This window comes from Macaca fascicularis, chromosome 6 (assembly GCF_037993035.2).
Source record: "Macaca fascicularis isolate 582-1 chromosome 6, T2T-MFA8v1.1".
Classification (NCBI taxonomy): Eukaryota; Metazoa; Chordata; class Mammalia; order Primates; family Cercopithecidae; genus Macaca; species Macaca fascicularis.
Window position 1 is genome coordinate 35093797 of NC_088380.1, and position 19320 is coordinate 35113116.

General features: G+C 38.9%; 1 protein-coding gene across 12 annotated transcripts in view; it reads left to right on the forward strand.

Moving 5' to 3' along the window:
• The window catches only part of RAI14 (retinoic acid induced 14), a 174686-nt gene that overhangs the window by 141601 nt on the left and 13765 nt on the right, over positions 1-19320 (forward strand). For 6 of the 12 annotated variants that reach the window (XM_065546146.1, XM_005556679.4, XM_065546148.2 and 3 more), the window contains 8 exons: positions 4732-4796; positions 8802-8859; positions 9577-9647; positions 12035-12141; positions 12793-12971; positions 13203-13231; positions 14604-14690; positions 15606-15692. In XM_065546146.1, coding sequence (XP_065402218.1) covers positions 4732-4796; positions 8802-8859; positions 9577-9647; positions 12035-12141; positions 12793-12971; positions 13203-13231; positions 14604-14690; positions 15606-15692 — 683 coding nt within the window. The remainder of the gene's footprint in view (positions 1-4731; positions 4797-8801; positions 8860-9576; positions 9648-12034; positions 12142-12792; positions 12972-13202; positions 13232-14603; positions 14691-15605; positions 15693-19320) is intronic. The other 6 variants (XM_073993273.1, XM_005556688.4, XM_005556687.4 and 3 more) reach the window with 3 other exon arrangements.

Here is a 19320-nt window from a genome sequence, read left to right on the forward strand (position 1 = left end):
TCTGGGCAGCCATTTTACCAGTTAAAAAGGCAAAGTTTTGGCTGGGTGTGGTGGCTCACACCTGTAATCCTAGCACTTTGGGAGGTCAAGACAAGAGGATCATCTGAGGTAGGAGTTCAAGACCAGCCTGAACAACATGGTGAAACCCTGTCTCTGCTAAAATTAGCTGGGCGTGGTGGCGGGCGCCTGTAATTCCAGCTACCTGGGAGGCTGAGGCAGGAAAATTGCCTGGACCCAGGAGGCGTAGGTTGCAGTGAGCTGAGATCATGCCACTGCACTCCAGCCTGGGCAACAGTGTGAGACTCCATCTCAAATAAATAAATAAATAAATAAATAAAATTTAAAATGCAAGGTTTTGCTGTAGAAGGAGGTAGAAACAGAGATTAAAGGATGATTTGCAGTTTGTGTTCCACTCACATATCTTGAGTGTTCTCTGATCCTTTTTCACACTTGACTTTCCTAATAAAACTTCTTTTCTCATAAAAGAAAAGAGATTTAGGAGAGTGAGCAGCTCAGATATGAAAATATGAATCCTTAGAAGGAGGAAAACTGGAGAGCCCTTACCTATCCCGCGCATCTCCAGTTGCTGGTTTAGCTTTGGTTTTGATTTTTGGGTGGCCTTCTCTTCTATGACACCCTTTAATCCCACTCAAATTTGACACTGTGTGAAGGCACAAAAGATAGCGTGCCTTGAAACTCAGGCACTTTAGAGTATGTGGTGTTTTCAAATATAATTGCAAATTATACCCAATAAATTCATGATTTATGGGAATTTATTTGCTATTAACTCATGTATGAAGAGGTCAAAAGGCCAACCATATATAATGATCAGCATAACTTGGCCATGAGAATATTTCAGTATCTTTAAAATAAAAAAAATTAGTCACCCAGACTGGAGTGCACTGGCGCCATCTCAGCTCACTGCAACCTCTGCCTCCTAGGTTCAAGTGATTCTCCCACCTCGGTCTCCTGAATAGCTGGGATTACAGGCATGTGCCACCACACCCAGCTAATTTTTGTAATATTAGTAGAGATGGGGTTTCACCATGTTGCCCAGGCTGATCTTAAACTCCTGGGCTCAAGCGATCCACCCACCTTGGCCTCCCAGAGTGCTGGGATTGCAGGTGCGAGCCACCACACCTGGCCGGCCATGAGAATATTTCAAATATACCCATAGGCCAGACACGGTGGCTTACACCTATAATCCCAGCACTTTGAGAGGGTGAGTTGGGAGGATCACTGGAGCCCAGGAGTTCGAGACTAGCCCGGGCAACATGGCAAAACTCTGTCTCTATTTTTAAAATAAATAAATCAAAATAAAATTTAAGGAAGATACACATACCCAAAGCATCTTTTGTGTCTGTGTAAAACACTGTGCAAATCTTTTTTTTTTTTTTTTTTTTTGACACAGAGTCTTGCTGTGTCGCCCAGACTGGAGCTCAAGTGATCCTCCCACCTCTCAGCCTCCTGAGTAGCTGGGGCTACAGGCATATGCCACCACACCCATCTAATTTTGTATTTTTTGTACAGATGGGGTTTCACCATGTTGCCCAGGCTGGTCTCTGAGTTCCTGGGCTAAGAGATCCAACCGTCTCGGTTTCCCAGAGTGCTCGGATTACAGGTGTGAGCCACCATGCCTGGCCTCAAATCTACACTGTACTTTTAAAATAAGGAGAAACTAAGGGATAATTTCATAAAAGTATTTATTGGTAAGAATGGTTATTATAAATAAATCCTTTACAATCAGATTTTATCTCTCCTGGAACTACAACAAGGTGAATGGACTTGTGCTTCAGTGATAAAAATTTGATGTGAAGATGAGGAATTCCAAAAATAATGGTTAAATATAGTTAAAATTGTAAATAAAAAACAAATCAATTTATACTTTGTTGTTTAAACATATTCTGCATTCAAAAACTGATTTTTAAGAAAATATTTTAAAACTTTATTTCTAGTTGAATGTCATTTAATTATCTTTATTTTTAAATGTTGCTGTATTGTGATCTGAAACTATTTAAGAAATAGTTTATTTCTAACTATTTAAGAAACATTCACCTTTGGGATTTGTTAGCCATATCTTTGTATCCTATGGTTTCACTGGTTTTAACATTTTTCACATATACTTGAAAAGTATTTTTATAGTCCCATTAATGATTCCTCTATGATATTACTTAATTCTTCCCTGTTTTTTTCCAGCTGTCTTAAGAATTGAATACATGGTCACAGTCTGAGGTAGTTTTAGGGAAAGGTGCCCTATGGCCAGAGCAGCTGGGCCATTCTCCTCAGACAGCCTTTAAGTAATAGGGTTCTTAGACTACCTGTAATAGTCCAAGACTCTTAATTTATAAATATCATTAGTCTTTTATCGCAGGCAGAATTCTGCTGGAATGTACTTAGGGTTGCCCTTGTTATTTGCCTGTAGGGAAATTGCTTCCTGATATTCTAGACAGATCCACAGCTATATGGGAGTCAGAGATACATTGTCTCATCATAGTTGGATTCTGTCACTAAAATAATATTTTGTCCAGAAAATTTTGCATTTGGAGAGAGAATTTTGTGTTAATATTAGCGATGAGAGACCTCTTACTTCAGTGTTATAGTGTTCAGGGAATGATGCGTCATTCGGATTTTGAAACTATTTTTAGTGAAAAGTACTTTTGTGTTGCTCATTAGAAAAACATCACAGGGCTGGGGAATAAAAGAATTTTTGCTTCTATAGAAACCTGGCACTTCCAGGTTTGACTAGAACACTTATTCAAAGTGAAAAGAAACCCTGTTATTTTATAAGTTGTTTACATCTCCCAACCGTCTTGTCTTCGGAGAACTGTGCCTGTTTCCAGTGGGTGCTGCTTATGCAGAACAGCTTTAGTCCATAACAAGGACAAGTTAATGCATTGTATGTACAGCATAAACAGCCTCCTTCTTACAATCAGGATGTGTTCCAAAACTTCATTTGTAAGGCATTTGTTTAAAACTCAGAATGTGCTTGTACATAGAAACAGTGATATTCACTGTTTTTATTTGTTTATTCAATAAATAAAAATGCAAGGTTTTGCTGTAGAAGGAGGTAAAACAGAGATTAAAAGATGATTTGCAGTTTCTGTTCCACTCACATATCTTGAGTGTTCTCTGATCCTTTTGCACACTTGACTTTCCTAATAAAACTTCTTTTCTCATAAAAGAAAAGAGATTTAGGAGAGTGAGCAGCTCAGATATGAAAATATGAATCCTTAGAAGGAGGAAAACTGGAGAGCCCTTACCTATCCCTCGCATCTCCAGTTGCTGGTTTAGCTTTGGTTTTGATTTTTGGGTGGCCTTCTCTTCTATGATACCCTTTAATCAATGTGTATGGTTATAATACATAAAACATATATTATATATTTTATCCAGCTTATAAGGTCAGTGGTGCTAAGGTTGAGAAAGTGCTTTAAGCACATCCTAAAGTATGGGAGTTATCTGCAGGTGTTATATTGGGTCAAATAGTTTGGGAAATCCAGGATTAAGAGTTTACTAGGTGTGCTGTGTTGTGTGGCAGTGGTCAGGTCCTCTGCTCTGACCCTCTCCCCAGGTCCCCCAATCCAGACATTTGAAATGAGCATACCCTCTAATTCAGATGGACAGAAATGTATTGAGAGCCTACTGTGCCGCAGCAGTGTTGTCGATACTAGAGATACAGCAGGGAATTAACATGGGTGTCTGTCCTCACCAAGCTTAGATTCTCGTAGGGGGAAAAGCAATTGTCTATATAAGTGTGTGTCTGTATAGAGAAAGAGGTAAAAGGGAGTGATAGAAGCTGCTAAGTGCTATGAAGGATAAAGAAAGCAGGGAGTAGGGTTAAAAGAGTTAGGGAGAAATTGGAATTTGAAACGAGAAAGTCAGGAAAGATCTCACCGAGAATTTTACAACTCTCTCCCTTCTTCTATATAAGAACTTTGAAATTCAGAAAACTCCAGGTAATTTCCATTCAGGGCTGGAGTACATTGAGAGGAGGCGGAAATGAGATGTCCAAAGTAGGGGCTGAAGTGTGTGGATCTTTGATGTATTCTGCTGGCTCGTGAGTTGCCTTCACTGGGTTCCTCAGCCTGTGGTGGGCGTAGCCTGGCATGGCTCTTGTGGACACAGGACATTTGGCAAACATACAGACAGCTGAAAGCAGAGCTGCTGAGCTGCATTATCATGAGTCCACCACAAGCGTCTAGCCTGGAGCTGCTTCGTACCCCAAGAGAACGGCAGTTGGAGCCTGTGAATGTCATCCAGTAGGTGGGAAGGGGGATGCTCGATTCTCCCCACTCTCAAGAATAAACAGTTCCAGCCCAGGCACAGTAGCTCATGCCTCTAATCCCAGCACTTTGGGAGGCCAAGGCAGGAGGACTGCTTGAGCTCAGGAGTTCGAGATCAGCCTGGGCAACATGGTGAAATCTCATTTCTACAAAAAATACAAAAATTACCCAGGTGTGGTGGCATGCTACTTGGGAGGCTGAGGTGGGAGGATCACTTCAGCCCAGCAGGTTGAGGCTGCAGAGAGCCATGATCATGTCACTGCACTCTAGCCGGGGTGACAGAGTGAGACCCTGTCTCCAAAAACAAAAAAAAAACAAAAAAAAACACAGTTCTGTCTTTTTTCGAGAATAACCTATTTCCTTATAGCTGTCTTCTCACAGATAAGAAAGAGATTTTTTTTTTAAGTGTGACCTTTTTTAAAAGAATTATTATTTGAAAAAATCCATTTAGGACACAGCGCCTTACACCTTGCAGCCAAGAACAGCCACCATGAATGCATCAGGAAGCTCCTTCAGGTAAGCTGGTGACTACTTAGAATTATACATGTGTCTCTTTTACAATTTAAAAGTAATCGTATTTGTGAAAGAACAAACACACCCTCCATACCCACTCCTTTAAATACTGTCCCCAAACCTGTGTTTCCTAAGAAGCTTCATGATTGAAATGATAGCCAAGGAAGAGATTATCTCCATAGCAACTCCACTGGCAGAGAAGAGGATCTAATCAAAATTGGAGTGTCTTTTTTGGGATCTAGCCTTTTTCTCCCCTTTATTTAGTTCCTCCTTTTCTTTGCTGAAGGATTTACACCCTCTAAATAGTGTAAGTTTTTAAAACATCCACTTCTAAGCTGTTGGAGATCCTTACCACACAGGATCTCTAGTATCCAAGTATTGTTAAATCATTAGTAGAATGCAGCTCTTCTTTGAGAAGCAAAATTTCAACCATTATTTCCTCATATGTAACTTGATGAGCTTTAGTTCTTCGGTTTTGTTTAAGTCCTTGGTTTTATTCTTCTTTATAATTTTCAGCCAACTCCCTAGTTCAATAATCTTGCCAGGAAGTTTATAATGATCCCTTAAAATGACAATTTCCATCAATCTTTAAAGATGAATGTTTAATGAACGCCCAACAGCCATCTATACGGTAACATCCAGTTGTTGCCAGTCAAAATGCAAGCTGGCTGTTTTCAGGAACAGCATAGAGCAATAAAATACGTGTTTGCTTGTACTGTCTGTTCTGTTGAACTGTTGTCTTGGCCTTAACAAGCACTATGTGGGACCCAGCATCTTGCTTTAATTTGGTTTTGAAATTCTAATGCAGAAATGCGGTCACATTCTTCAACTTGTCCTGGTCTGTTGATCACACAGCTTCTTGTCTTGCGTTACGTGATGCAAGCTATTGCCAGTTCCAAGAATGCTTAACTTTAACAGGTCTTTGAAGCTAAATTCAAGAAAAAGAGATTAATGTCTGTGATGTTGTATTATGAGGCTTCCCTTTGAAGACAACTAAAATAGAACTTTTCTTACCTGCCTCTACTGGGACCAGACACTCCGGATAAGTGAAAATCATTGCTCAAGTGCTCTGCCTCCATATCCTTGGCCCTACCTCAATTTTTAAGTAATTGATTTATGTTTGAAATCTCCATTCCTATTCTGGCTTGGCTATCCAGACTTTGCATCTGACTCTGATTTAAAGGAAGAATTAACCTGACAAGCTGGATGTTCTCGTGGGCAAGAACCAGATATTCTAGTCTCTAATGTAATCTTATATCTGGTTATGCAAATGGATTGGTTTTTCTTCAGAATCTTTGAAGCCTTTAAACAGTTCCTTGTGCTGTTTTAAAATTAGGCCAAAGCATGGTAAGTCGTAACTTAATCTCCATTCTTCTTACCACGGAAGGGCAGACATTTCACTAGCGTGGTAGTGTGTTATTACCTCCTCTCACTGCCAAACCATCCAGATTGTTCTTCCTGGGTGGTGGTTAAAACCTCATGTCCTCCTGTTGGGCTGTTTTCCCAGGTCCTGTTCCTCTTTGCTCTCTAGCCAGTTCTTCGCCTCTTGTCTCAGTAGCCCAGGCTCTCTGTGCTGTGATCCCCGTTACCTCCTGTTGTCCCCCGTTCCTATACCCTCTGCATTTATGGATCTCCCTGAGCTCTCCAGGCCTTTGCTCTTATTGCCTGTCTGCTGGAGCCATTCCCCCCTCCAGTGGTTACCAAGGTAAAGTTCTTCCTTTTCACGGCAATGAGCACAAATAGACCCTTTTGAGATTCTTCAAATTTAAATAAGCTCTCTCAGGCCGGGTGCAGTGGCTCACGCCTGTAATCCCAGTACTTTGGGAGGCTGAGGCGGGTAGATCACCTGAGGTCAGGAGTTCGTGACCAGCCTGGCCAACATGGTGAAACCCCATCTTTTCTAAAAATTACAAAAATTAGCCAGGCATGGTGGCGCATGCCTGTAATCCCAGGTACTCGAGAGGCTGAGGCAGGAGAATCACTTGAACTTGGGAGGCGGAGGTTGCAGTGAGCCAAGATTTCACCACTACACTTCAGCCTGGGTGACAGGGTGAGACTCCATCTCAAAAACAAAACCAAACAAAACAAAAAACAAATGAGCTGTCTCCCTCCCTGAACCCTCAGCTATTCCTCCTGCCCTTTCTCATACTGTGTTTCCTGGGCACTGTGCATCGTGTCAAGCAGTGACAAACAGCAGCCCCTATCGCAGTGGAGCTCCCAGTCTGGTAAACAATCCACAAATAAACATTACAGATTGCACAGCAGTTCAAAAGGAAGCTAACGGGTTTCTGTAAGAGAGGAATGAGAGGTGGAGGTTCATGGGAGGCCTCGTGAAGGAGGTGATATTTAAGCTCAGACCTCCGAAGGATGCAAGCATCCACAAGGAAAGCGTTCTAAGCAAATGGAACAATATGTGCAAAGGACCTGAGGTCAGAAAGGTGCTGGCCAGGGAAGGAAGAAAGCCAGTGTGTGGGCCTGGGGCAAAGCAAGTAAGGAGGAAAGTAGCACAGGATGCAGGGCCTTGTATGTCATGGTGGGCTTCACTGCAGTTCATCCTAAGTACAGCGTGGAACTGTGAGGGGCTGTTCAGTAGACAGTGAGAGTCACAGTTTTAAAAGAGAATTCTAATTGTTTAGAGAATTGATAAAAAGGGGGAAAATGCAGAACTGGGGAGACCTACCAGGGGCTACCTTAGCTGTTCAAGTGAGAAGACGCTGTCCTAAAAAAGGATGTCAGGAACAAGAAAGGGTAGAGGGTAGATTGGAAGTGAGTTTTGGAGAAAAAAATTGACAGGACATGGTGGTCCACTACATATGGGAGGAGGACGAGGGCAGCGGGGAGGGGAAGGAGGATGAGAAGGAATCAAAGCTGAGTCGCTGGTTTCTGGCTCAATGCCTAGACATGATGATGCTGTTGATGGAGAAGGTAGTCAGGGAGGAGCAGGTGGGGCACTGGGGAGGGGAAACCAGAGATTTTGGCTGGGCCTTGGAGATGCTAATAAGACATCAGAACAGAGATGGGAAGTAGGCAGTGGGTTATCAAGCCTAGCACTTGAAGATGACAACTGTTGTGTTTGAGTGAGAATACAGGCCCTAGCCCAGCTTGTCTGAGTTCGAATCTTGGCTCTGCCATTTACTGCGACTTGAGCAAATTATCAATCTTTTTGTGCCTCTGTTTCTTCATGTGCAAGTTGGAGTAATGATAGTATCTACCTCGGGTTGTTAGGGGACCTAAAGCAGTTCTTTGAACAGTGCGTGGCACATGAGAGCTAATACTTACATAGCAGTTATTGTTGTTACTGTTAGGATCTCCACATTTGGGAGTCACTAGCGTCCATTCTTCTCGATGATATTTCAGGCTGTGGGTGTGGAGGAGCTTACCAGGGAAAAGAGCTTAGAGGAAGAACACTGAGGAGCCCTGAGGTTTTCTGTTTGACTAGAGGAGGAGCCGCAAGAGGAAAAGCAGAATAAGATGAGCCAAGCAGGGCTCTAGGAGCCGAGAGGTTGGAGAGAGGAGAACAGAAATGTTTATTGTCACTGGAAACATGAAGGTTGTTGGTGACCTTGACCAAGGCCATCTCCTTGGACTCGAGAGGGAACACCCAACTGCAGTGGTTTCAGGAGTGAATGGAGGTGAGGGTGCCTGGACTGATGTGGGTAATCCTTAGGAGAAAGCTGGTTTCATGAAGAAAGGACAGGAGATGGGGGAAAAGATAGGATCAAGATGAGAGAGCCTGGAGCATGTCTATTAGCTGTGGAGTGCTGGAGTGATGAGGGAAGGAGAGGCACGGAGAGGTGAAGCAGCAAAGAGGGGAGAGTTTGCCCACCCCAAAGACATAAGTCTTCCTCTCCATAGGAGACTGTAGGCCCCTGGAACACAGCAGTTGAGGCTTATTTATGTTAATAGTCTTGCTTATAAGCCACATCATACCTTTCAGGAAAAGTCTGAACTGAATAGAATTGGTGCAGGGTATTTTATTATATGGATGTATTTATTTTTGTCTTATAGTCTAAATGCCCAGCCGAAAGTGTTGACAGCTCTGGGAAAACAGCTTTACATTATGCAGGTAACTTTCATTCTCCTATTTGTCTTCTTCTGCCAATGGAAACACCAACTTTTCTTTTTCCTCATTCAAACCATTAACCTTCCATACTATTCCTGGTGCTCTTTTCTGTCATCATTTCTAGACATTCCCATTTTACTCTGTTTGTAAAACATACAGAGTTTTACTGAGGCATATGCCTAGAATTCATCAGTTGCTTTGCCACCTAACCACTGAATTTTATCACGATTAATATATTTTAACTAATTTAAGGTTTCTTTTTAAACTAACAGATATTCCTAAGCACTTGTAGATATGAGGTAATGTGTAATACAGACTTTTTGATTTGAGGATTATTATGAACATCAGTCAATTTTATTTACTAACATTTTGTTTTAGTACGATTACACAACTTCAAGTGACAAACGTTGACACTAAACTATGAGTGATTAGGTTTACACATGGGTTTTATTGCTAGTTGTGGAAAAGCTAAGTCCTGTGAAAACCTGAACCAAATATTTGCCTAAAGGCAACTGGCAGTCATTGGCCTTAGGCCAGCATAACTCTGAAATTAAGCAGTAATTTTAAACACCTCACTCTTAACCTTCCTAACACCATTTCTCTTCAATGCAACTAGAGTGAATATATGTAGAATGGGTAGAATATGAACTAAGTATTTGATACCCCTGGTTGTGAATAACTGTGTGACTGGCTGTGGTGTTTATATTTTCCTTCCCCCAGCGGCACAGGGCTGCCTTCAAGCTGTGCAGATTCTCTGCGAACATAAGAGCCCCATAAACCTCAAAGATTTGGTAAGTACCAGGTGGTCACTAGACGCAGAGGTAGACACTGGTTTCTAAAACTCAGTGGGATACCTCTGGAGTCACTGAGACTTTAAACTAGCAGTCCCCAACCTTTTTGGCATCAGGGGCTGATTTTGGGGAAGACAGTTTTTCCATGGATGGGGGTGGGGATGGTTTCAGGATGAAACTGTTGCAGCTCAGGTCATCAGGCATTGGCGCACAACCTAGATCCCTTGCATGCTCAGTTCACAATGCAGTTTGTGTTCCTATGAGATTCCAGTACTGCTGCTATCTTATAGGCAGTAATGCTCCCTCGCCTGCCACTTACTCCTCACTGTGCAGCCGGATCCTAACAGGCCACAGACTCGTACTGGTCTGCAGCCCCTGTGTTGGGGACTCCTGCTTTAGACAACTAACTATTGGGCAAAATTCTATTGCTTTCAACCTAGATTCTCTTCTGCAAAATGGATTTATGTATTATTCTTAATCCTTTTCTCATTTGCCCCAAGAATACTCACCAGTGGTGTTTGGGGATGCAGCATTTACCTCAAGATAACTTTGCCACGAAATATCTCATTTGTATTAGTAGTATTTTCACAAAGCTCTAGTATATTGGCTTTGGAAACGAGACATTATTCTATTTATAGCATTCTGTTTTTAGTAGTGGTATTTCCATTTACAAAATATAGTAATTCTCGATTGCTGAAAATGTCAAATCCTAGAAAATGTAGCATTTGTATGTGTGATGTTAACGTCACTCTCAAAGAGTTGTTGGCTGAAGATTCATTTGATGAATCTGATTTTTCTGAAATAGATGATTCTGATGTTAGTTCTCTTTAGAAATAACTCCAAGAACAGTTTTTATATTTTGTTTTCACATTGAAAATCGGTCAGATTTGCTTCAGCCTCAAAGAGTGTGTTTATATCGAATTAAATGAGCTCTGGCAGAGAGCTGCATGGTTTTTTTTTTTGTTTTTTTGTTTTTTGTTTTCCCTAAACTGGGAAGAAGGTTAATTGGCTTCTAAAGCATTAGTAACACATTTTGCAGCTTATATTTCCTGTATAGGTATATTTATTTCTACGGCTATACATGTTTTCTACCATCAATGTAATTACAAATAAAGCTTAATTTCTTGATTTTTAAAAATAAAAAATAAGTCTAAATAGAAATTTTACTACTTTCTTTCTGCACCCCATCTATCACTTTGGATACCTTCTAAGCAGAATCTCCCAACTTTGAAGACCACTGCTAGGCTATTTTAACTTCGCCAGACTATTTTGAGAATAAATTTATATACCTATCACATGGTTATGTTATGGGGTTAAATTTCATGTTGCAGCATGAGAACTGACATGCATACACTTATATTTGATGGAGATACTGTGAAGTGACTAGATAGAATCTGTAAATAAATTCATATTCCTTGAAGTTCAGTACTTCCTAAGCAGAAAGTATTTTAACTTCACAGAGATAGTGCCCAGAAATCTGTCTGAAATTCTTTATGACAATACTCAATCTTTAAGCAGCGCTTGTATTTTTCAATAGTTGGATATATTGTAACATCTTTTCCCTTTGCCTAGTGAATGCTTCTACCTTAAAACTCACTGTGGATGGATTTATAGGGTATATTCCAGAAAAAAAACAGAATAACAACTTCTCTTTATGGTTTGTGTCAGACCTAAGATTACAGAAAATACTTATGTATATTCTTCTAGTATTTTTCATCATTTGTTTTATATTGTAATGTTTAAATGCTTAATCCACCTGACATAGTTTGTATATGAGTTGGAGACCTAGATTTCCTTTTTCCCGAAGGGGTTGCAATTGTCATGACATAATTATTCTTTCTATCCATTTCTTTATCTAGTCATGTGTTAGTAATAGACATAGGCTCTTAATTTATGTTATATTTTGATACATAGCAAGATTACTAAAGGGTACACTTTCTAGTAAGAGTGGAATGGCAGGATACATAATCATTAGTGCACTGGGAAGAAGTTGCATACAGGGCAGTGGGATCTTCTGGTGTCGTGGGGAGACACGCCCTTCGTTTCTCCAGCACCATCCCTCAGTATACCCGGTACACTTGCCTTGAGCCTTTACACACTTTGTGTTCTGCCCTCTCTCGTGATCACCCAAACAGTGATAGCCAAGGGCACAAGCAGCCCCAAGAAGCTGGAGCTCCTATGTAAAAGCTAGCATTCAGTAAAATTCTGTAACAAGAGTTGTGCCAACATATAGTTGTGACTGTATGGGGGTACGGAATATCAGGATGGACCAGATATTAGATCAGCAGTCCAAGTCAGGAGAAGAATGTGCAAAAAACAGGGGCTGACTTTTGCAGTTCTGGCATTTTGTGCCTGAGTTAAAATCTCAATCTGAATTTGTCTCCTAGGATGGGAATATACCGCTGCTTCTTGCTGTACAAAATGGTCACAGTGAGATCTGTCACTTTCTCCTGGATCATGGAGCAGATGTCAATTCCAGGAACAAAAGTGGAAGGTACCCCAGAATTAGGCAGAAATCATGTGACTTCAGTGATATCCACATTCTGGGAGTATTTCAAAATATCACAGCTATATTTTGGATCATTTGTTATAAAGGATTTTTAACTTCTTCCCTTTTGAAAGTTCTACTGTTTTTGATAATCAAGAATCTATGTTGACTTTAAAGCAATTTTCCCCAGACATCTGTGGACATCATTGCTGGCTAAGTCCTTGAGGAGACTATGAAATGCTGATGTGAATAAACAATTTCCTGTGACTTTCTATGCAAAATAAAATAAACCTATTGGTTGATCTGGAGAAATGGTCTTAGAAATATATATGTTATTTAAAATGCTTGAGGTGAAACAAGGATAAGATTCATGCCAGTCAATTAAATCGCATCATATTGTGCCAAATAGTATAGAAAGAAGATTATGTTGTTTGACTAAATATGGTTTAATATTTTGATTTAATCTGAAGTTTTTAAAAAAAAACCAAAAACTAATTTCATCTTGATAGCATTCCACTTCGAATTCCCTGACGATTAAGTGTAATAAAGGTTTAACTGCACTTATTCTTCTTTTCTCTTTTTTTAAGACAACTGATTTCCTAAGAAAGAGTTTTTACATTTTCTTAGTACTAATTTTGTATCTCCTTTTTCCTTTAGGACTGCTCTCATGCTGGCCTGCGAGATTGGCAGCTCTAACGTCGTGGAAGCCTTAATTAAAAAGGGTGCAGACCTAAACCTTGTAGATTCTCTTGGACACAATGCCTTACATTATTCCAAACTCTCAGAAAATGCAGGAATTCAAAGCCTTCTATTATCAAAAATCTCTCAGGATGCTGGTATGTAAAAGAAAATAGCCAATGTTGTTTTAAGTTTATCCACTCCATTTTCCCCAAAGGATAAAGGAATGTGTGCAATATGATATATTTTATTATTTTAAACATATTCTCGAAGACAAATGGAGTGTTAAAAAATATTATATATGGTGTATGTGTGTGTATCCCCCCACCCAAAGTGAATATGAATCATTATGCTTCTTATAGTTATTTTTTTCACTTTTTCCTCTATAGATTTAAAGACCCCAACAAAACCAAAGCAGGTATTTATCTTTGGGGGCGGCTTTTATGTTTCATTTATGCTTGTGGGAATTTAAAAATGTTCAGATTTAACCACTTTGGTCCACTGGTAAAGTAATAAAGACTATATTGAAAATACTTAAGGACTGAACTATCTTTGAATAAATGAGTCATTGTTATAAAGTGGTAGAAGTTGCCAGGCACGGTGGCTCATGCCTGTAATCCCAGCACTTTGGGAGGCTGAGGCTGGCAGATCACCTGAGGTCGGGAGTTCGAGAACATCCTGACCAACATGGAGAAACCCTGTCTCTACAAAAAATACAAAATTAGCCGGGCATGGTGGCACATGCCTGTAATCCCAGCTACTCAGGGGGCTGAGGCAGGAGAATCACTTGAACCCAGGAGGCGGAGGTTGCAGTGAGCTGAGATTGCACGATTGCACTCCAGCCTGGGCAACAAGAGTGAAACTCCATCTCAAAAAAAAAGAAAAAAAAGGTAAAGGTTTTCTTAATAATTTGCCTTATTTCAAAAGCATGTAACTTTAAACTTGCTACTTATATGTTCATCTTTTTCTGAAATGTACTAACTCATACTTCCTATTGGTGTGAAAATGTTTGATGTGGCTTAAACTCTGTGACTGAATAACACTGTTTTAAATACTTGTAATATCACATGAGCTATAGAGCTACAGCCACAAAATGTTAGCTATTTAATGAAAATAAGAGAAGTTAGCTTTTTCTTTTTAATTAGGGTTTTTCTAGAATGTCATGTAGTGTTACACAAAGTAGAAATTGAGTATGCCCTGTTACTGTGTAGTTTTTTCTAAAAATATATTGTCACTATCTGTTTTTTGGATGAACAGTGTGTGTTTGGTTTTATGTGTTTATTTATTTACACATCTACATTCTTGAAGAAATCATAAACAGCAAAGACTCAACACTGAAATTTATGTGGTAACTGTATTACTTATCAGTAGCCTTCAAAAATGAAGTTCTCTCTTCCCCTCATATTTAGTCTTTAAGAAAAGGAATGGAAGTAATGCAGACATGTGGGAAATACCGTTGCTTTTCATTAGTAGAGAAAGCTGGCTATGATTGTATTCTGGATTCTAAGTTGTAGTAGACCTGAACCTCTACTTTCCCAGTTCTCCACAACAACCTAATCTGGTTTTGTCTTATGTGTTTTTATTTTCTTGCTATTAAAGCATGGGCTGCTAGAAGAATACTTGCGCATGCATATTATTTATTTTTAGGTTGGTAGCAGATTTCAGATTTTGATAAAGTAAGAAATGCATGAACTTTTGAGGTTTTTCTCATGTGTTTGATAAAGCTACTTGCTCAGACTTTACTAACCAAACTAACCCACCTCCATTCTTTGGACTGTGATAACTTTCAGCATGACCAAGTCTCTAAAATAAGCTCAGAAAGAAGTGGAACTCCAAAAAAACGCAAAGCTCCACCACCTCCTATCAGTCCTACCCAGGTAAAAACAAAAGCAAACAAACAGTCAATAAACGCACCACAAGAAAGCCATAAATTTGTCATTTTGTTTAGACCAAAAAGGAATGTTTTAGAACTGACCTTTAAGTGCGTATTTAACATGTTCCTTAGCAGTTTTAAATTACAAATTGTGGTAAGAAGGATTTTGATGATTAGTATGGAAATAATGTTGATTCTTATCTATTTAAAAAAAAAAAAAACAGAATCTAACAGGCTCTTTTTGAAAAGGCTCAAGGAAATTTCTCAAAATCTTATCACAGAAACTTTCCCTTAAGTTCAATTTATTTTTAGTTCCTTATATTAAAAGATCTAGTAAGGGGTGGGAGAATGAGTAGCCAGTGAGGCAATTGTTAAAATGAATTTCAGTTGGTTTCTTGAAACATTGCTAGAATGTATTTGCCTTTCTAATTGCATTTAAGGTTGGCTAATATTAAAAGTAGTTTTCATTTCTGAGCTTATAGTGACCTTTGCATAGAGGAGGAAGCTCAGTAATCTATGTAACGGCATGTAAAAACACATCGAGATTTGTTATTTTAAAATTCATAGGCCACAAAGAGAATAATCCATATTTAAATAGTAGAGAGGAATAGCTCATCTCGTATTTTTTAAATGTATGTTAGCGTACTTATTAATATTCTTAACCTGCAATGGAAGTTTTATAGATTTTTTTAAAAACTGATTCTAATATAGGAGCAAAGTTATATTCTATAAACTTTCAGAAAGTATTTGAAGTAGCTGAACTGCATTGAAAATATCCTACCCTTGAATTAATTGATGCCAAGGATACTTACTGTTAGATTTCATTGCATTGGCTAAACAGGTTGATCCTTCAGCACTGGAGAAGAGGAGTTTGAAGATATATTCTTTATTGATGATTTTCATTTTGTTTCTTTTTTAGTTGAGTGATGTCTCCTCCCCAAGATCAATAACTTCGACGCCACTTTCAGGAAAGGAATCAGTATTTTTTGCTGAACCACCCTTCAAGGTATTTCCTTTCTGTATTCAGTGTTGTTACTGTATTTTAAGATACCTGATAGACTTGCTTTAAGTTATATAACACTGGGTAACACAGAATATACTTCTGAATCATTGGTTCACAACCTTTTCACCATGAAGTACCCCTTGATTATTTTTTCTGGCATGGACCCCACAAAGCAAGAATGTGTACAGCTAGATTGTATCCATAATAATTTAAAATTTTTAAAAAATAATTGAGTGAATAAATTAAATGTACAAACCAATAATTGATTTTCTTCATTAAAAAAAAAAAGAGACGAGGGCTGGGTGCAGTGGCTCACACCTGTAATCCCAGCATTTTGGGAGATCAAGGTGGGCGGATCACCTAGAGGTCAGGAGTTCAAGACAAGCTTGGCCAACATGGCAAAACCCCATCTCTACTAAAAATACAAAAATTAGGCCAGGGCTGGTGGCTCATGCCTGTAATCCCAGCACTTTGGGAGGCCGAGGCAGGCGGATCACAAGGTCAAGAGATCGAGACCATCCTGGCCAACATGGTGAAACCCCATCTCTACTAAAAGTACAAAAATTAGCTGGGCATGGTGGTGCATGCCTGTAGTCCAAGGGAGAATCACTTGAACCCAGGAGGCAGAGATTGCAGTGAGCCGAGACTGCACCACTGCACTCTAGCCTGGCAACAGAGTGAGACTCTGTCTCAAAAAAAGATAAAGAAAAGAAAAAAATACAAAAATTAGTTGGGCTCGGTAGCAGGCACCTGTAGTCCCAGCTACTCAGGAGGCTGAGGCAGGAGAATTACTTGAACCCAGGAGGCAGAGGTTGCAGTGAGCCAGGATCAGGACACTGCACTCCAGCATGGGTGACAGAGCGAGTGTCTTGTGTGGGGGAGCAGGGACAGTTTATTTCTATGGAATCTAAAAAAGTTGAACCCATAGAAGCAGAGAGTAGAATAATTGGGGGAGTGGTGGGAGTTATTGGGGAGATGTTGGCTAGAGGATACAACATTTCATCCAGATAAAAGGAATAAGTTCAAGAGATCCATGGTACAACATGGTGACTATAGTTAACAACAACGCATTAGATTCTGCAAGTCACTTAGAGAGTGGATTTTAAACGTTTTCATCACAAAAAATGATCAGTGTATGAGATTAATTAGCTCCATGGCCATTTCACATTATGTACATATTTGCAGACATCATGATGTATGTGGTAAATATATACAACTTTTATTTGTCGACTAAAAAATAAATTAACTTTTTCAAAAATAAATAAGGTGTAGAAGTTACTAGCTTCTACCTGTTATTCTCCTCATTCTTTCCTGAATGCAGAATATTGAGGAAATGCCAAAAATTATATTTCAGGAACTTCTCTATTTATAACGAAATATCCTAGATTGGATCCTGGGACAGAAAAAGGCCATTATTCGAAAAACTGTCACAATTTGAATAAAGTTGTAACTTAGATGGTAATAATTTACCAATTGACAAATGTATAATGGCTACATATGTTGTAAACATCAGGATAAATAAGTGAAGGTTTCTATCTTGCAACTTTTTTGTAAATCTTAAATTGCTCCGAATAAAAAGTGCTTTAAAAGTTTTTTTTAAAAAAGAGACAAAGATAAGAGCTTGCTAGATAACCAGTCTTCTTACCCAATTAAGTTTATATTAATTCCAGTCAAAGAGACAGAAACGTGTTATCCTCTGTTGTCTTACTGAGAATTGTATAGTTAATTTTTTTCCTGACTATAAAAGTAATATGTATTTACTTTACAAATGTTAGAAAATCTATTACATCTTATCCACTTGGATCTGTAGATTTGTGGTTGGAAAATATTTTAAGGAAGTAGGAGGATATTTCCATTTAATATCTGTTTATCTAACATACTGAGAAATTGTACTCAGGGGGAAATAAAATTTGTAATTGTTAACATGAAATTTCAATATTGTATATTTACTTACTTTTCCTTATTTGGAATTACTAAAGATGTTTTCTTTTAACTTGGATACACATTAATCTGAAAAAGATTCTATCAACCTATCATTTCGCTCACTTTAGACTTTACTAATAAACTCTTCAGATAAATTTCTATATAAGACAAGGCATCTATACTCTTATAGTTAGTACCATATCTTCTGATATGACTGTGCCTCAAAGAAGCAATGCAGTCTGAAGAATAATATCGCAAATTATGATTTTTCAGAGGTAGAGTATAAAAGACTGTCATTTCTGAAAAAACAAACAAACAAAAAAAAAAGATAAAAAGTGACATTTATTCCTATGTTAGCTTAGGGAGGAGAAAAAAGTGGTATCTAGGCCAGGCGCGGTGGCTCACAGCTCACGCCTGTAATCCCTGCACTTTGGGAGGCCGAAGTGGTTGGATCACGAGATCAAGAGATGGAGACCATCCTGGCTAACATGGTGAAACCCCATCTCTACTAAAAATACAAAACATTAGTTGGGTGTGGTGGCACACACCTATAGTCCCAGCTACTCGGAAGGCTGAGGCAGGAGAATCACTTGAACCCGGGAGGCGGAGGTTGCAGTGAACCAACATCGTGCCACTGCACTCCAGCCTGGGCGACAGAGACTCCGTCTCAAAAAAAAATAAAATAAAATAAAATAAAGTGATATATATTTAAAATGGCTAAAGTTTAAAAAGACTAAAACTACCAAGTGAGGATGTGGCAGAACTAGAACTCCATTTTCTGCTGGTGAGAATCTAAAATGGAGTAACTATTAACAGTTTAGAAAGCTGGAAGTTTCATTAAAGTTAAATATAAACCTAATATATGATCCAGCCATCCACTCATAGATATTTACCAAAATAAATGAAATTACATGTTTACACACAATCTTGTATGCAAATGTTTGCAGCAGCTTTATTCACAACCTCCCCAAATTGGAAGCAATCCAAATGTCCATCAACAAGTGAATAAAGATAATGAAATATACCCGTATAATGAAATATTATCTGCCAATAAAGAGGAATGAACTGTAGTGCAAGTAACATCATAGTTGAATCGGAAAAGTCATCATGCTGAGAGAAGCCAGCCACCAAAAAATTCATACGGATGACATTCCATTTATAGGAATTCTAAGAAATGCAAAAAAAGAGAGTTGTGGTTGCCTAGGAATGACGTGGGCAAGGAGGGGTTGTAATGAGGCAAGAAGAAACTTCTAGGCATAATGAAGAGATTCTCTATCTTGACTACAGTCTTGGTTCCATAGGTATACATCTGTCAAAACCTCCTCAACTTGTAAACTTTAGCTGGATGCAGTTTATTATACCTTATATAGTGGAGAATATAAAAACAAGTAAATTTGTTATAAAAGTGAAAGGACTGCTTTTTGTAAAGCTCAGCGCTTACTAAAAATAATCCACTTTATTGTTTAGCATTTGGGCTTTTACAAAGGTATCTTGGCTGAAAAATTATCTTATCATTGACTGGCTCATTCGGATGCCACATGGTAATTTTTAGCAAGTCACTGTAATGTTTTGAAATGAGAGTATGGCTTTGAAGTTCCAAGAATTTTTACAGTATGTTAACAGATATTCAGGGACAAAGGATTAGAGAAAATCTTTAGGGAATCTATTGCCGATCTAAGACTAGATGATATTTTTGCCATTTCCCTTA